Below are 14831 nucleotides of genomic sequence, written 5' to 3'. Positions count from 1 at the left end.
TTATTTCACTGTGGAAGTGAAATGATTGCAGACCAGCCAGCAGAAGAAAAAGGTTTCGGAGCAGGCTGTGTAAGAAGTGGATCTGAACTTTAGTGAAAGGAGACAGAAAATGGCAGACCAGGTGTCTTATTTTAAGGATGTGCAGCTGATGGAGTATGGATAGATATCTACCCTATTTTGTTTTTGTTTACGTCCAGTCCAAGCCAACATCCATAAAATCATAGAAGCATAGTATCATAAAAACACAGAATCATTAGAGTTGGATGAGATCTTTAAAGGTCATCTAGTCCAACACCCCTGTAATGAACAGGGACACCTACAACAAGATCAGGTTGCTCAGAGCCCTGTCCAGCCTGACCTTGAATGCTTCCAGGGATGGGGCACCCATCACCTCTCTGGGCAACGTGTTTCAGTGTCTCACTGCCGTTACTGTGAAAAACGTCATCCTTATATCCAATCTGAATCTGAATCTCCCCTGTTCTAGTTTGGAACCATTTCCCCTTGTCCTATTACAACAGACCCTGCTGAAGAGTCTGTCCCCTTCTTTATTATATCCCCCCTTTAGATACTGATAGTCTCATGTCTCCCCAGAGCCTTCTCTTCTCCTGACTGAAAAGTCCCAGCTCTCTCAACCTGTCATCATAGGAAGGATGTTTCATCCCATGAGTAATTTTTGTGGCCCTCCTCTGGATGCACTCCAACAAGTCTACATCTCTCCTGTACTGAGGACTTCACATCTGGACACTGTACACCAGATGAGGCCTCACCAGTGCAGAATAGAAGGGCAGAATCACCTCCCTCACCCTGCTGGCCACGCCTCTTTTGATACAGCCCAGGATATGGGGCAGCCCAGGAGTCGTGTTTAGTGTATGAAATGGAGTCCGGAGCACCAGTCTTAAAAGGATTGGCTGAGGGAACTTGGATTGTTTAATCTGAAGAAGAAAAGGCTCAGGGGAGACCTTATAGTTCTCTACAACTGTCTGAAAGAAGGTTGTGGCGAAGTGGGAGTTGGCCTCTTCTCCCACATAACTAGCAATAGGACTAGTGGGAATGGCCTCAAGTTGTGCCAGGGGAGATTCAAAAAGGATATTAGGAAAACTTTATTTTCTGAAAGAATGGACAGATGCTGGAACAAGCTGCACAGGGAGGTGATTGAGTCACTGTCCCCAGAGGTGTTCAAAAACGTTTAGTGGCACTAAGGGACATGGTTTAGTGGCAAAATCTTGGTGATACGTAGATGGTTGAACTAGATGATTTCAGAGGTCTTTTCCAACCTTGATGATTCTATGACAGTCTGTAGCTGATTTCTGTGAAGTGCCAAGTATGTAGTTTGCATCTAAATGACATTTTTACATTAAATAGTTCAATAAGTTTTCTACTGGAGAAATAATGGGAACTCAGGAGAGGGTTGCTGATGCTAGAAAAACTTCACAGAGATAAAAAAAAATTTGAGCATACAGTCGTTGCAGACATAGATGATTCTAAACACAAAACTCCTGGTGTAAAATTCTTATTTTCTGGGAACAGCTTGTGGGCTTTCACACAGACATCCTAGATTACAGATAAATGTTTACAACTGATGATATAAACAGAAATGGCAGGTATATGAGAGCATCAAGGTACTAACAGAAATACTGGATGACATCTATGACCAAAGTTACTGCAACATGTGCATTAATTACCAGCTTAATGGGAGTACATATATACATAGACTGCTCCAAAAGTAATCTCTCCTACTTATTTCCATTGAAACTACCACAGATACAGAGAGCACAATAACAGTATTTGATAGAGCAAATTCTCAGCAACAAAACAGTATTTTTCAACTTAAGCATCACAATTAGTTATGTATTTTTGCCAGTGATAAAGAGCCTGATTGCCATCTTCATAAAAATTTGAACCAGCATATGTGACTCATGGTTTCACAGCTGCTATGACATTGTCATTGCTAGGACAGTGTTGCTCATGCAAACCATTTTTCATTGACCCAAACAGATGGAAGTCAAAAGGCATCAAATCTGGACTATACAGAAAGGTAGGACAGTCCAGCCAAGACTGGCAGTGTACTCCACCGTCTTCAAACTCATACCAGGCCTGGTATTATCATGCTGTAGGAGAAAGGTTGTCTTCTTCCCCGGACTGAATCTGGAAGTTTGAGCACTGTGATGTAGTAATCAGAGCTGATGGATTGTTCAGGCTGCAGGAAATCCAGAAGGATCAACCTTTTCCTCTCCCAAAAGACAGCGTGTACATCACTTTACCTGCTGAGGGTTGCATCTTGAACTTTTTCTTCAGTGGGGAATTCAAATGTAGCCACTCCATGGACTGTTGTTTTGACTCTGGCTCATAGTGGTGATGCCATTTCTCATCACCAGTAATAATGCAAACTAGAAAACTTTCAGGCAGGTATTGGTTCAACTGGTCCTGAGAAACTTGCATACGATGTTCTATCTGTTCCTGTGTGAGCATTTATGGGATCCACTTGGCATAAACTTTACTAGTTCCCAAGCTGCCAACATCATTTCCAACACACTGAAAAAAATAGTCATCTCTGTACACATTTCCTTCATCATAATCTGCCAATTCATGCAGATAAGCTGATCGAGATACTCTTCATTTTGTGGTGTAACAGCTGTGCATGGCTGTCCAAAACATGGCTTGTCTTTCATATCACTATTGCCACTGCTGAAATGCAGCACCCACTTCCTCACTGTGCTCACACCCAGTGTTTGGTCTCCATAAACACTCAGCAAGCATTGATGAATATCAGTGGGTACTATTTTTTCCACACGAAGGAGTCCACTAACACAACTTAAGTTCATCCACACTTCCATGTCAGGTGCAGCTATGTCAGACAGCCCCTGTGATGCCATCTATCACACAGCAACAAAATGGAACAGGATATTGCTGGGAAGGTTCACCCTCTACTTCCACACCATCTACATCTGTTTCTGGCATGGTGTTCCAACATCATAAAATAAGAGGCATTTCTTTCAGAGAAGCCTTCATAATTAGAAATTTTGATTATAAGTTTTTTTAGAACTGGACATCTCTAATCTAGCAGAGACATCTAGTAACCTCTAATTCTCAAAGCTTTACCTCATACTATCTGAAGCAGATAGTATCACCTGTGTTGCAAGTACAGCCCGTATGCATGGCTTATGCATACAGTTGTACAATGAAAACTATAAAGCTTTTAATTTTCATTTCAGATTTTAAAATTATAGAAATCAGCAATAATTCTATTTGGGATGGGCTGGGGGTAACAAAACATGTTCAAGAAAAGAGTAGGCTTTTAGGGACATAGTTTGGTGGGCATGGTGGTGATGGGTTGACAGTTGGACTTGATGATCTTTGACAACTTTAGCAACCTCATTGATTCTATGATTGAAATGAAGAAAATACAGGGATAAGTCAGGATAAGAGTAACATGGGATATTCCTGAGCCCTCTCATGGAAACTAGTGAACCTTCAGCATAAAAGATACAGATCAGCTAAACTGATTATCACCTTTTCAGTTCACCAGTTTAGATAAATTCAGTTAATTGCTTGACATGTTAAACAGCAAGTGTTTCCAACCTAGAGTAGTAGAATTCTTTGATGATGCCATTCTGCCTTGTTCATATTACTCTTGAGCAGAGATACCAAGTGTTTGATGCCCAGGAAGCTCTGATAACTGGAGTGGCTACAGGACTTGCTTTCAAGCCATGTAGTATTTCAGGGTACCGACAGTACTAGCCTTTCATCTGTATGACTCTATGATTCAGGCCTACCAGGAAGTAAGCATTTTCTGATCTGGACATCTTCTGAACTCAAAAGAATTAACAGTGGAGATAAGAGTCAAGAGCATCTCTTTAAAGTATGCTGGATCTTGCAGTAGCTGTCATTGCTGTTACTAAGCTGTATGAAATATATTCTTTTAATTCCTTTTTAATTCCTTTTTTTTTTTTTTTTTTTTAGGGTTGGAACTTTGTTCAATCATCAGGTAAAACTTCAGGCTCTTTTCTTTTCCCACTATCTACTTCTTTTTTTTTATTTTTTTATTTTTTAATTGTCCATATGGATACACGGTATGTATGAGGACTGAGCAATTGAAAGATCTGGTACACAAATATGAAGACAGAGAAAGCCTTAAGTAGCTCCATTTCGTGTTCAGTGCACAATTGATTGATTTAAAATCAAGAGGACTGAAAAAGTCAGTCTTTCTCCCACCTTTGAAAGTCTTTTATAACCTAATATCTACTGAGCAAGTAGAAAATTTACTTGCCCTACAGTCTGAATAGATTAAGGTCCAGACACAATACCACTACAACCTTTGAAAGTGTAGCTTACATGTATAGTCAGCTTCTCCCAGGCTAATATTTTTGAGACCTTGTGTAATTACAGAAATTACTAATAAATCTTCCTTTTTCTTTCCCGTCTCTTTCTTCATTGTGTGATATTAAGTGCAGTGAATAGTAAATACTCATTGTGAATGAGAAATGGCTCTCCCCATTTTCCATCCACTTCCCTACCAGTCATCTAACATTCAACCCACTCCCACTACTGCATCTGCTACTCCAGCACCCTTTGCCCTTTGACATATATCATAGAATAAAAGAATCATAGAATGGCCTGGGTTGAAAAGGACCACAATGATTATCTAGCTTCAACCCCCCTGCCACGGGCAGAGTCACCAACCACCAGACCATGCTGCCCAGAGCCACATCCATCCTGGCCTTGAATGCCTTCAGGGATGCAGCATCCACAACCTCCTTGGGCAGCCTGTTCCAGTGTGTCACCACCCTGTGTGTGAAAAACTTCTTCCTAATATCCAACCTAAATCTCCCCTGTCCCAGTCTAAAACCATTCCCCCTTGTCCTATCACTATCCACCCTTGTAAACAGACGCTCCCCTACTGTTTATATGCTCCATGTATTGGAAAGCCACAATAAGGTCTCCCTAGAGCCTTCTCTTCTCCAAGATAAACAATCCCAGTTCCCTCAACCTATACTCATAGGAGAGGCTTAGTTTCAGTTCTTTTTGGTTCACTACCAAAGATACAGCAAGTGACCATGCTAATCAACCAGGAAGCACCAAGGAAGCCCCAGAGAGGCCACCCTCACAGCTTTTTCTTATCCTCTTCTCTTTCCTGATTTGTTCATTTTAGGTACTTTGAAACGGACAGATGAGATAGAAAATGTTTTGAAATTGTGGCAGGCTTTTTTGTTGTTGTTTTTATTGTTGTTAGTGACGTTTAGTGTTTTTTTTTGTTTTGTTTTTTGTTTTTTTTTTAAGGCTAAAAAATTGTTTCTGCCTTTCTGGAGCATATTATCTATGCAATGAAAATTTTCCCCACAGATTATATTTCACTCAGGCAAAAGAACTTTGATAACAAATCACAATTCAAGGTCTTTTCTTGCGTGAGCCATTCTCAGATCACTATAGACTCTAACTCCACACCTGTATAAATAACACGGCCAAATATTCAGCCGCCTGGTGTAATATTTAATGAAATTCACTAAACAGATGAAATGGTGCCACAGAGACATGAAAAACAATCAAAAAGCGTCAGTGCAGAACAGAAATGGATATGTTCTAGGCTGGAACATTCATCATTCCAAAAAGGTATTTCATATTCTGGATACTGAATGAATTTTTACCATGAGCACACTATTAAAAGGTCAATGCACATGAAAAAAAAAAAAAAAAAGCTACATTTATATATTTTTCAGCTGTGTTTAAAAGAAGAATCCCTACTCATTTTCAAAATAATAAAAAAGCAGGAAGGTACCAGGGAAAGCAGCCACTGTTTGGGAGTTACACCTCAGTTTTATGAATATCTGTATTCAAATAACTATGGTATCCACATAAATAGCTAATTCCTCTAGTTTCTGAGCAAACCTGTATAATGTTTTCTTATTAGAAGTAGACTATAAGGATACACATCTTTAGAAAGAGCAAGAGAATATTATTTAATAATTTCAGCTGTTTTTGCGTTTGTTTTTTTCAAATCTTCCTCTAGAAACATTCCCCAAGATGTATTGATTTCTTGTTGAATGCTGTCAACTTCATCCACCCCACTCGCTTTATTTGATAGCTCTCTAAAACTAAATTGCTCAGAAGCAGTGGTCGTATTTTCAGCTATACTGATGTTTTGGAGTATTTCGTGAGACAAAAATTGTTTTGAAATGAGCTTTCTGATTACTTTAAAAGCCTCACGGTGGAGTTATTCTGACAAGTCATATCATCCTAATGAACACATCTGAAAACGAGCAGATAGGTTGCAATCTAAAATTCTCTATTCCCACAGGCTACCATAAGCTGAAGCTCCTTGGAAAAGATCATGAATGCCACAAACACAGCCCTTACACTGCCAGGACACATACAGCATTTGTAGCACAAGCTGGGCTCTACATGTTGCATCATGCTGTGGTTTTTGAAATTGCTGCTCACCCATCACTATCTCAAATGCTGCTGCAGCATGACACGGCACTGTGCCATAGAGGAGCCTGGTGTGGCCTTTTCTGCTCCTGTGAATTACAGTAAGGGATGCTAAAATGTACTTCCATCCCTCTGGTGGCTGTTGTGAAAATAGATCAGCCAGTACCTAAACAATTCTTTGAATATTAAAAGCACTAACAAATGTTCATTATTTTTTGTGACTGCAAACTGATGTGGTAAGTAACACATTTAAGCAGAAGAAAATACAGTAAATTAAATCCTGATGATCTGTATGTCTGCAATAAGGTGGAATATTTCCATTACCTGATTTTGACAAAGTCTGCAGTGCATTCTTCGAATTCTGATTAACAACACCTTTTAATACAGCTAGCAAATTAAAATGCAGAAAATAACCAGAGTCCGTTTATCATGCCCATTGGTCTGCAAATCTCATCTTACTGCTGGGGAGGGAAGACAGCTGTTGCAGCTGTTTATTACTGTTATTATTACTATTATTATTACTAATGTGACATTATTATGTGTTTACAGACATGCTGGAAATTCATGTTGAGGGCACTGGCTGAGTGTGATTTTTCAGAGTTAATGAGAAAAAAAGTCAGCATGAACAATATGTGTGATTTTGCTGTATATGATGAATTTGAAACAGCTCTCAAAACTGACTGGAGATATTCTGAGTGTTCACAGTGTACACACATGCACCCGCATTAAATGTAATCGTAGACTGTACTTCAAATGCAGTTTTTCAAGTATGTGCAAAAACATTCGTGAAGCCATAAAATTCTGCACTTGAACTAGCCAGCACTGCAAGTAATACAGCTTTGTTTCATGGAATTTGTCATGCGTTGCAATTAGGCAGATCTGAAACAGGTCATGCACCGTGGCTTAGACAGCAGATGTACTGAAACATCAATTCTGACTTTCTGAAATCTCCATAGACCCTTCTACTTCTCCAGTTAAATCTGCTCTTTCTGGGTAAGAATCTCAGGAAATCTAGGAATGGGGCAGCCAAGGCTTCCATGCTCCAATTGCATTTAACTATGTCAAATCCTGCATTTCTGCATAGCAGCTCTCACTTCAGCAAATTACGAGCACACGTGCACAAAAGCTTAGCAGTATATTTCCTGGTTCAAGATTACATGACAGTCATATCTCATTCCAGTGCTGATAAAGTGCATCATCCGAAAAGGGCAAAGCTGTTTGACAAATGGGATTATGGTGATGGATTAGGTTGATGCTTGGCAAATATGTTCAGAAACTATAAAATGTTGATTAACTTATGACTAGTAGCTTTACCTGACATTGCTAACTCTGCCATTTTTCTGTTTATAGTGTTAGTCAATTAAATTATTTCATAAAAAAAATAAAAATAAAAATGATAGTAATTCATTATTAGAAGAGCAAGTATCACCCAAAGATAAGACCTGTCAACTGTGGCTTCATTTGTGATAAATTCTCATGCTAACTGAACATGAATTCTCCTTTAAAAACAGTAATTTGGGCAACCGAACAGGATTCCAAAGCTGATAGGCATTGCAGGCATCCTGCTAGGTTACAAATGTAGAGAAGCTCACTTTCAGTGCCTCTTATCTGGACAGTGCAGCTTTCAAAGGCATTTGTACCTTCTGGCCCAAGAGATATAAAGTTGTGCTAATAGCTCCAGCTTTACTGCTCCAAGGCAGACTAAGGGGATTAATGGACTTTTTAAAAGAGTAACTGGCTGGCTGAATTTTGAGAAAAAGAAAACTATATTCTCTTCTCCAAAAATTTTTTAAAAAACCTCCTTAACTATATCAGTCAAGTTAACTCAAGCACTTCCTGCAGTATGACTGCTTTTCAGGCATCTGCATGTAGGCAATTATTTTTATCTATTTCATAAATCTGTTCTACCTAAAGAGATGTGTTTTATTCTGCAGAAAATTTATGTAGACCCCACAGGCCTATTTTGATACAAACAAGGCAGGAATTTCACTGCAGGCTAGCACTCTCCCACCTGAACTTCCCAACAGAGTCTGAGACCACAGCAGTTTGTATCAGGTGGCAATAATCTCATTGACAACAGAAAAGTGAGAGGACATTAAATATTTAGTACAAGTGATTCACACTGTTTGTTCTTCATCAGGCAGCAGTGCAGAACTCAAAGGTTTTCCAACTTGTTGTTTCTCAATAAATGTCTATAAAATAGAATCTTCTGGCTTTAGCCATGTTCCACTCTCAAAAATATATCCATGCAACAGATGCTGCTACATTCATAACCTACCCAAATCCACCTGACTTTGAATGACTAAATCATGATCACACACGTGACCTGCACATGATCATATTATCTGGTAAAACTGAATTATGAGATATAATACAAATGACATCAGCCAAATATGATTCTTAATTATATTTGTAATTTGACCATTTCATGCACATACAAAATACATCAAACTCATAATGAAAAGAAGCAGACAATGCCCCCCATATATACACAGAAGCATTTTAAATAACATTGTGTATGAGCACATTTGTGCATATCCTTCCAAAATACATTACTGTCAGACATTCTCTTCTTCCATAGATTCTGTAGCACTCTGAACAAGATCTTATTCATTTAGTTATGAATACTCAGTCAACCAGGGAAGTCGCAAAGTGCAAGCTAGAAATTTAAACTTTTACTAAAAATTTAATAGAATTCTCCATATGTAACCACTAAAGGGATGGGGAGCTAAATTACACACTCATATTAAAGCAGGAATCCTGATTTGCATATAACATGATTTCTACCTGAAATCTCAGAATGGTACATAAAGTCATATTTGTTCCATGAGGCTGAGATGCTGTTGCTCTTTTCTTATAGTCCATTAAAGGTACATTTGGCACCAGATACTAATGAATTAATCAGAAAAAAAGGTAAAATACAGCTCCCATTACTATCGAAAAGAAGTGGGCTCCATAATTTATCACAAGATATCAGCAGTTTTCCAGCAGTTTTCCAGTCAGGGATAACAGAGTAAATTTTACCGTGGATTAAATATAAATTAGAGATTCTCTGTTCTCTCTGCCATAGTCTTTAGTGCTAGCATTTTTCATGTAGTTGTAAATAAACAGAGATCCTAACTGCTGCTAAGTTCCATTAAACTGTCACTTAATGTGAATTTAGCCAGTCTACTGTATCAGATCAAAGTTGGCAACCTTGCACATTCATGCAAGGAAGTGCACAGTGTCCATTCCCATCTCTCAGACAGGCAATCTAGCTAAACAAAGTGCAAACTTCTAGATAAATTGTTTTCCTTAAGATAACTGGCTGATGGAAAGGCTTATCTGCTATTTTATGAGCATTTGCTGGCAGCCTGCACACAGGCTCTTTCCAAACCCTGGGACAGTCAGTTTCCAGAGAGGCACAGCAATGCTCCCTACTCCTGCTCTGACACCCTCTCACACAGTGCTTGGAGGGTACTGCATCAGCATCCATGGTGGGGTTTGTCAGCATAGCAAAGCTAGAACTCTGTTCTCCAGGATGTTAGTTCTCATTAATTCAAAATTCTGCTTTCTGACTAGAAGTTGAAGCTGTACATGAACCTCATTACAGCTGGTGAATCCTTTGTGTATTTTCTTTTTATTACTTCCCTATTTTTTCCACTTATTTATTTATTTATTTCTATATATGCAGCCCATTTGGTAATATTAGATTTTCCAAGCAGTGAACTGATAGATTTTCTGTGTTTTATGCAGCTGTGTTTTTTTCTGCTCAAATAAAAGTATTTTTTTTTTCATTTTTAGAAAAAGTTTTGAAAGTCCTAGATTGTAAGTGACTTACTTCTTTGATCTCCTCTCCTAGTATCAAGCACAAGAGCAGAAAAGCAGCTCTTTTGACCAGAGACGAGCATAGTTTGCCTGGATCAGACAGTGAGGCTACAGAAAATCAGCTCCATAATGCTGTTCTTGTTTCAGTCTACTTCCTAACTTTATATCACTGCATTTTATCCCAAAAGTACATTAACGACATAAAGTATTATTTTAAATGCTGTCTTTTCAGGATGAGTGACTTCCAACACTACCTTCTAAATCTGTGGATTTGGCATGTGGAGATGAGAAGTGTACGCTGAAAACAAACCAGCTGTGGATCTAGGAATACCTCTTAACTACAAGTTACTTGAGAAAATATCATCATTTTGCTTTGTTTTGCCACAAGAGGGCACTTTCTTAATTTGTGTCGTTAATAACGCAAAGTCCATTACTAGAGACAAGATAGGCTTGTTTCCTATCTAAACCGTAATTCCAACAGTTCACATAGATGCGTTGAAGAATTTCATTCTGTTTGTGTTCCCAGCATGCATTTGACTTATATTAAGTTAATATTATTTAGCCGTGACAGTAGCCTGTGCTTCATAAATAACCGATGAGACAAATAATGGTGGGAAGTAAATACGGTTTCTCTTCATTATCTTTAGAAATAGCAGGACACCATATTAACAGATGCTCTCAGTGATGAATTTGAACTGGTCACAATCAAAACAAAAGATCTTAAGACATGCTGCTTTCAGAACCATGAGAAACTTGTGAAAACAAGGAAAGATACATGTTCTATATTTCACCCACTCGTGAATGGTTATTTGAATTTACTTAAATATGCCATCATATGCAATAATATGCAGCACAAGTATGGTTCACACAGGAAACTGATTCAAGCACTCAAAGTCTGAAGATTGTCATGTCCTCCCTAAAGCAAAACTCTGATTGTATTGACCTACTTAGAAACAGGTAGGATTTTGTGTAAAATGCTTCTAAACAGTCATGAGTGTACAGTATAACTTACCATAGTGTATTTGTTTTCAGTCCTGAAATTTTATACATATAAACCTGTTTCATTTACCAAAACCAATCTGATTTTTCCCTCTTACTGAAGTCCAAGTAAAATTTTGCCCAGAAACAGCAGATGGATTTTGTCCATCAAGAGTCAGCTATGTTCCTCGGCAACCGGTAGTGCTCTGGCCTGATCCTTGCCTTCTTCTCCTGAGGATTGGCATATTTCCACTTGGATGGAGACATTTTCAGCTTTTTTCTCTTCTTATCTGTACACCAGACTTTTTCACAGTACTCCTCCACTCTCTGGAAGTTGCTGTAACCTATCAGTTGAAGAAATTCTTTGTACCATGGTTTTGATACCTGAGGTATGTTGCTCTGCATTGGGCATGGCATTTTGTGAGATATCTCCTCCTCATAGTCTTTACTGAACATTTCATCTACACGTTCTTCCTCAACTATTTCCAGGGTGATTTTTCTAACAGTGTGAACTATGCTGTGTTCCACTGTCTGACAAAAATAAGTCCCTGCATCCAGCCGATGCAGCTTCAGAAATAAGAGGCCGAGGTCCATTTTGATTATTCTTTCATCTGTCTTCACCTGAAAAGAGATAGTTGCATAGAGGAGAGTACATTACTGCATTACATTGGTACATTTTTTTAATGAAAAGTACTTTCAGGAATATTATATTAAATGTTGAGAGGCAGATTAAGAGTTTGTAAGCAAATGAAATATTTACTTGAATAAGAAGTTGAGCTGTGAAAAGAAAGAAGTCTACACAATCTGGCAAGCATGGCAGAACAGACAGCGGAGCAGACAGTTTTCTGCTTTCCCAGCATGGGTTAGTCATTCATGGCTAAATCACAGAGAGAAGTTAGGTTGAGACATGCAAATAAACTTCTGGATGGAAAACACACAGGCTTTTGCCAGCTGACCTGCCATAACTATCCCCATGAATGCTCTTTTACACTGTCAAATGTTTTTGAAGCAGCACTCACAGACATTTTCAGATCATAGAATAACAGAATCACCACGGCTGGAAAAGATCTCTAAGATCATCCAGTCCAATCGTCCATCTATCACCAATATTTCCCACTAAACCTCTAAACAGTTCTTGAAACCAGGGTTGGTGACTCCACCACTTCCCTGGGCAGCCTATTCCAGCACCTGACCAGTCTTTCAGAGAATTTTTTCTAAAATCTGACCTGTTATCTGACTGTAGGACCATAGTGATCTTGAAGCTTCTGTTCTGAGTGTCATGTTGGAATGCTCCCTGTAGCTTCTGAGAACTAAGTTATTAAATACAGGGCATTCAGACATGCTGGCATGCAAGGAGCTCAGAGCTATCTGAACCAGCCAGCAGAAATGCCCAGCAGAATGGAATCCTCATCTTTCTGTTTACAGTAAGATGCTGAGCATTAGGTAGAAGTGCTTCTCTCTGCTTGGGATCATCTTTTTCTAATGACGGTAGAATTATTCATATAAAATGGAATAAATATCAGCAGAAAGTATTAAAATAAATTCATCCTAGTAGTATAAAACTGTACTGAAAGGTTAGAGTCTGAATTTACACTTCTGTTCCTTAGTATCTGAGGTGCTAGGTCTAAAAGGAAATATGACAACATCTCCTCCTCCTACCTCCTCACTAAAAATCCTCGGGTTTCACTAAAGACTGAAAGACCAAGTCTTTTTATTGTAAGAATAATTATGATTAATGGATTGGGATCTTCTATGAAAATACATGGGGAAATACAAAATGTGAACAACCATGCTGGGATTTGAGACTAGACTGAAACTTCAGGAAGAAATGTGCTTTATACTGACCACTTCATTTTAGAAGTCTACAGCTGCATGTGGCATTCTTGTTTACTTTTGTATTCAATGGCTTGCCTAGTCAATGACCAAATGAAAACGTCTAGTTTAACATGACATGATACTATGGGCTATATCTGCAACAACAGTTGCTCTGACATTGATGACAGCCTACAAAGACTAGAACCCACTTAGATCTCTTTATTCTAAATTTCCACATTCACTATCTGATGAGTCTCACCTCTCAGACTCAGTCTGCAGATGAGTTGGGGTCTCATGTTTGCAGCAGAGTCTAGCTGCTAGGCAGTAAGGAAAGCAATCATACCCTGTGATAGTCTGAGGCTTTTCTCCTATGTGCTCCCATATAGTAAATGAGGTTAGCTACACTGACATGTATCATGGAGGTACTAGAGAATTAAATATGGTAACAGTTATGAAATAAAGGAATTATCATAGAATCATAGAATTTTTTGAATTGGAAGGGATCTTTAAAGGCTATCTGGTCCAACTCGCCTGCAATGAACTGGGACATCTATAGCTCTATCAAGTCCTTTTACAATTGGACAACATATATAAAAGAAGCAGAGAATCACCAAAATCCATTTTCAGAAGGCTTTGTGATGTAATGGGTGAGGCAGCAAGAATTAACAAATGCTAAGCAAGACTAACACTGGGAGTAATATGTACACTTTTCACCTCTGCAATAACATATTAAGAGAAATGGTAGATTCCCTTTTGTTTTGAGACTTTAACAAGCTTAGCTACATTTCAAATAGTTATTCAATTTCAAGATGCCGAACTCATACACCAAAAGAAATGACCAGGTCTATTAACTCAGTGAAGCATAATGACCCAGATGAACATCATGATCTTCTCTTGTACTCATGCACATTTCAGCAACTGATGGCAGGCCTTTCAGTGAAGATGAAATATTCCTAACCATGGGCTTAACTAATTAAAAGATTAATATTTAATGATAGTTACCTCTTCCTTCTTAGTTTCATGGGCTCGCTGGACAAACCAGATTACTTTTGCCTGTAAGGTCCGAGGGGTGCACTCCAGAAGGGTGCTATTGTACTCTATTCCATAAACCAATCGCTCCTCAGTCTTCTCCAGGACTTCTCCTGGAAAGAAAAGTTTTTTAAAAAATGCCACATATATGTCAATTTGTTTCTGACAGTCCTTGCCACCTCCTGACTTCAGGCTAGACTTACTTTTAAGACTGAAATTTAATCTGTATCCAACCACATAGTTATTGTTAAGTAGTGCCTGTTGAAGGTCTGACCTGTTAAGTGAATTTTCCCATCATCTTAGCCTCTCATAGGACATGGCCATAAAACAAGTGGAGCAAATTGGGCCATGATTCCGCTAAGATTATACACAAAGAAGCCCTTCATATTGCTATTTGCTTGTGGATGTTTCTTATCAGTAGTTCTTCGACTTGATTTTCAGTCAGTTAAACAAGAGGATACCATATATACTCAAGTATAACCACAAATCAAATATCTTTTATCTGGTTAAAAATGACAACGTATAGCCTTTTGCCTTTTGGCAAAATCTGTACTTTCTGTGTCAGGCATTTGCTAACAGTTTGTAAAGGCGTGAGTAGATTACCAATGAACTGCTGGCCAAAGCACTGCTGAGCTGCATTTCCATGTCGTACATCTTGTCTGCGGAAGCGTCTAGAGAGGAAAAAATACATTTTTTTTGAGAAAATGTGCTTAGCATACAGATTGCTGGTGTACAATGAGGAGGTATTCATTAAAAACACAAAGAGCTAGATCTTGGCT

At 38.6% G+C, this 14831-nt stretch overlaps 1 protein-coding gene across 2 annotated transcripts in view; it reads right to left on the bottom strand.

The window, feature by feature from the left end:
- Window positions 1–8815: 8815 nt before the first annotated feature.
- SEMA3E (semaphorin 3E) overlaps window positions 8816–14831 on the bottom strand; it is a 133381-nt gene continuing 127365 nt past the window's right edge. For both annotated transcript variants that reach the window (NM_204242.2, XM_046941061.1), the window contains 3 exons: window positions 14656–14723; window positions 14026–14165; window positions 8816–11829 (listed from right to left, as the gene is read on the bottom strand). In NM_204242.2, coding sequence (NP_989573.2) covers window positions 11377–11829; window positions 14026–14165; window positions 14656–14723 — 661 coding nt within the window. In that variant the 3' untranslated portion in view covers window positions 8816–11376. The remainder of the gene's footprint in view (window positions 11830–14025; window positions 14166–14655; window positions 14724–14831) is intronic.

Source organism: Gallus gallus, chromosome 1 (genome assembly GCF_016699485.2).
Source record: "Gallus gallus isolate bGalGal1 chromosome 1, bGalGal1.mat.broiler.GRCg7b, whole genome shotgun sequence".
Lineage (NCBI taxonomy): Eukaryota > Metazoa > Chordata > Aves > Galliformes > Phasianidae > Gallus > Gallus gallus.
The sequence above is the reverse complement of the archived record's forward strand: the minus strand, read 5'-3'. Positions and strand labels throughout refer to the sequence as shown.